Below are 2913 nucleotides of genomic sequence, written 5' to 3' on the forward strand. Positions count from 1 at the left end.
TGATATAAATTGTTAAATTTTTTTTCACTTGTTATCAGATCATGCTGCAAAGCATAGGAAACTGAAGCTAATATTTATTGGTGAGCGTGTACCATGGATGTAAGAGGTAGGAAATACAGGCCTTCATGGGACTCAAAAAATGAAAATCAGTACAACATAATGGAATGTAGTGGTGGCTTACCTTGTCCTCATCCATTTTTATCATGGTCTGGTGATATGTGAGGCCCAAGATGGCTACAAAGGGGATGATATTAACCGTTTCCATTCCCATCAATTGACCAAAGAATTGTTTCACATACTTGGAGGCACATAAGAAATTAAAATCAAATTAAGCCAAAGAATTAATTAACAAGAGTTTGTCTTATGATAACCAACTACAGTATAAGCTTCGAGCCATTTGGTCTCAAATGAAGCCAAATAATTAACTGACAACAGATACGCTCCAAGTCATTTTGTCTTACCTCTAATCTATGGCTTATCTTGACGAAGGTAACAACGGCAGAACCCAACTCTGGCATGCTAGCTTGACGAAGGTAACATCGGCATAACCCAACTCTGGCATGCTAGCTTGACGAAGGTAACAACGGCATAACCCAACTCAGGCGCGCTTTTCGCTTTGCAATTGGACATGGAAGTTTCACTGATTGACTTCGATTTTCCATGTTATACACATACAGGTTTCTGTCAAATAGCTCGGCAAAATATATAGAGTTTCTCCTAATTCCAGGTTCTTGTATGGAGCATGTCATCCCATAATGGTGATTCAAGAAAACCACCTGATCCCCCAAATTCTTCACCTCCTCACACACTATTTCAGAAGTATTCACCCGAAAAACTTTGAAGTAGGCAACAGTGTAGTTGCCTGGGGCTGAGTATATTTTAAAAACAAATAAGAGTTCGCCAGAGGACTCGATCAAATACTTATCATAGAAAGAATTCTCCGGAGGCAATGGGCAAGGTAGTTGAAAAGGTGAACCGTCCTTTATTATGTGGCGAAGAAGTATTGTTGGACCTACAAAATCAAGAGTAACCAATGCATGACTCTGCATCATCAGGCCATACATTTTTCCATTCATGACAGTTACAGTCGACAAAGAATCCTCTCCAAATACTGAACTTTGTTCAACAAAGTTATCATCACCAAGCCGGCAAAATGCAAGTCGATTAGGGGATCCAATAAAAAGAACATGGCAATTGGAGTCACCAGGGGGTCCAGACAATAAGGCAGATGTAACACGGTCGAAAGATTCAAGCAACGGAAGTTGAATATTTTCCATAGATACAGGATTAAAAAGATGACAATCATCTGTTTCCTCGTCTTCCAAAATTAGCCAACCAAAACAACAGCGGAGTACAAGCTTGTCCCTCAGATAAGGGACAATCCTGGTATGATAGCGGTTTTCTATGCAGCTGAAGAAAGTATGCCTTTGTAATTGCTTTCCATGAGATATCAAAAGCCAAGGGTAAACTTGCGGGATGAGTGGAGGCTGAACGTACTGTGGTTCACCATCTATTGATTCTTCATCTTTCGTCATTGTTTGGTTGATTGTCGCTAAACTTGAATTGATGTTTACCGAACCTGTTGCTTGATTTAGTCCTGTACTTCGCATGTCCCAGCCGAAGCAAAACTTAGGTTATATGGGGAGAGACTTTCTAGTAATATTCCTTGGAAGGACGGGCACCAAAAGTCTCAATGGTTAAACGACTTTTCCCCAGGACAAATGGAAAGGATATATAAAGAGGATGTTCTCCAATTTGGGATCCAAAAGCAGCAAGGAAAAGGGGTCTTCAGTTTTAAATACCATAGGCAAAGTCACAAACTGGAAAAAGATTACATCTTATTGGTGTGAATTAAATTTTTGTCTTCTGAGCCGCAGTTTCCAAAGGGGAAAAGGATTCTATTCTGGATGTGAAAAAGGTTGATTCCTAACACTGCTCTGTTTCCTTCTCGCACCACTAGCAGCCACCGTGGCCACTTTCAATCACTTCGACTTTCTCTTCTCCTTATCACCTCCCAAAAATGTAAGCTTTGCTCTATCATAATCTAAATATAAGTCACCTTTCCCGGTACACTACAGGGTATTTTATTAAATCATAATAAAAGCCATCAATTTCACATCAGAATGCACATAAATGACAGAAAGAAGAAAACCACAAGGAGCCAGCAAACAGAATAAAGCTGCAAGCATATTACTCTAAGCCAACAAGAGCTCATCTTCATATTCATGAATAACGAAATTTGCTCCCCTCTTTCCTCAGCACATCAACACCCAACAAAACTACCAAAAATCATCTCGAATACAAATTATACTAATTAAGGGAGGAAAAAAGTCTTAATTGGAAATATTGCCAATGAAATACTCTCAACTCAGGATAGATCTGACAAAAACACATACAAATCATAGATTCAATCAATAAGAGACACAGAAAAAAAGACCAGAACCGTACAAGACAAACCAACATCAAGAAAACGTATGAACCAAATAAGTCAGCCAAAGAACAGTTTAGAAAAATAAAGGATGCATACCTTTTAGATGATAAAACAAGTCTAACCAATTCAACCACGATCAGATCCTTTTTTTTCCTAGACTTAGGTTGCAGGCTGAAAGAGAGATAAAAAAGGAGTGGCCGCAGAGTCGTTATGCTTAAGATTAGGTTGAACATAGGAGAAGTGCTGTTTGACTGGGCAAGTTCTGAAGTACAGTCGAGGGTTCCTGAGTTAAAACGACCGCTTGCACGGACGGCATATTTGAAGGTACAGTTTTACCCATGTTTGACTGCAGAGGTATTGTTGATACAAAAGGCTGTTTCCGATATTTCATCCTACAATGACTTTCGGTTTTAATTACGGGGTCCCACATTAATTTAAGGATGAATTCCAGCCGTGAGATGTGACCACCTGAGCCTCTTATC

General features: G+C 39.4%; 1 protein-coding gene across 2 annotated transcripts; it reads right to left on the minus strand.

Annotated features, from left to right (window-relative positions):
• Nucleotides 1–239: 239 nt before the first annotated feature.
• Nucleotides 240–2673, minus strand: LOC113750869 (F-box/kelch-repeat protein At1g57790-like). 2 transcript variants are annotated; one of them, XM_027294803.1, is made up of 2 exons: nt 2528–2673; nt 240–2034 (listed from the first exon to the last, which is right to left on the minus strand). In XM_027294803.1, the coding sequence occupies exon 2, from the start codon at nt 1608–1610 to the stop codon at nt 564–566; it is 1047 nt and encodes a 348-aa protein (XP_027150604.1). In that variant the 5' UTR covers nt 1611–2034; nt 2528–2673; the 3' UTR covers nt 240–563. The 2 variants fall into 2 exon arrangements, with proteins under 2 accessions (XP_027150604.1, XP_027150603.1); XM_027294802.1 differs by having other exon boundaries at nt 240–2072.
• Nucleotides 2674–2913: the final 240 nt, after the last annotated feature.

The sequence above is a fragment of the Coffea eugenioides genome, chromosome 10 (genome assembly GCF_003713205.1).
Source record: "Coffea eugenioides isolate CCC68of chromosome 10, Ceug_1.0, whole genome shotgun sequence".
Classification (NCBI taxonomy): Eukaryota; Viridiplantae; Streptophyta; class Magnoliopsida; order Gentianales; family Rubiaceae; genus Coffea; species Coffea eugenioides.

Coding starts and splice junctions, on each gene's coding strand:
- LOC113750869 (XM_027294803.1), bottom strand. CDS start 1,610: ATGCGAAGTACAGGACTAAATCAAGCAACAGGTTCGGTAAACATCAAT.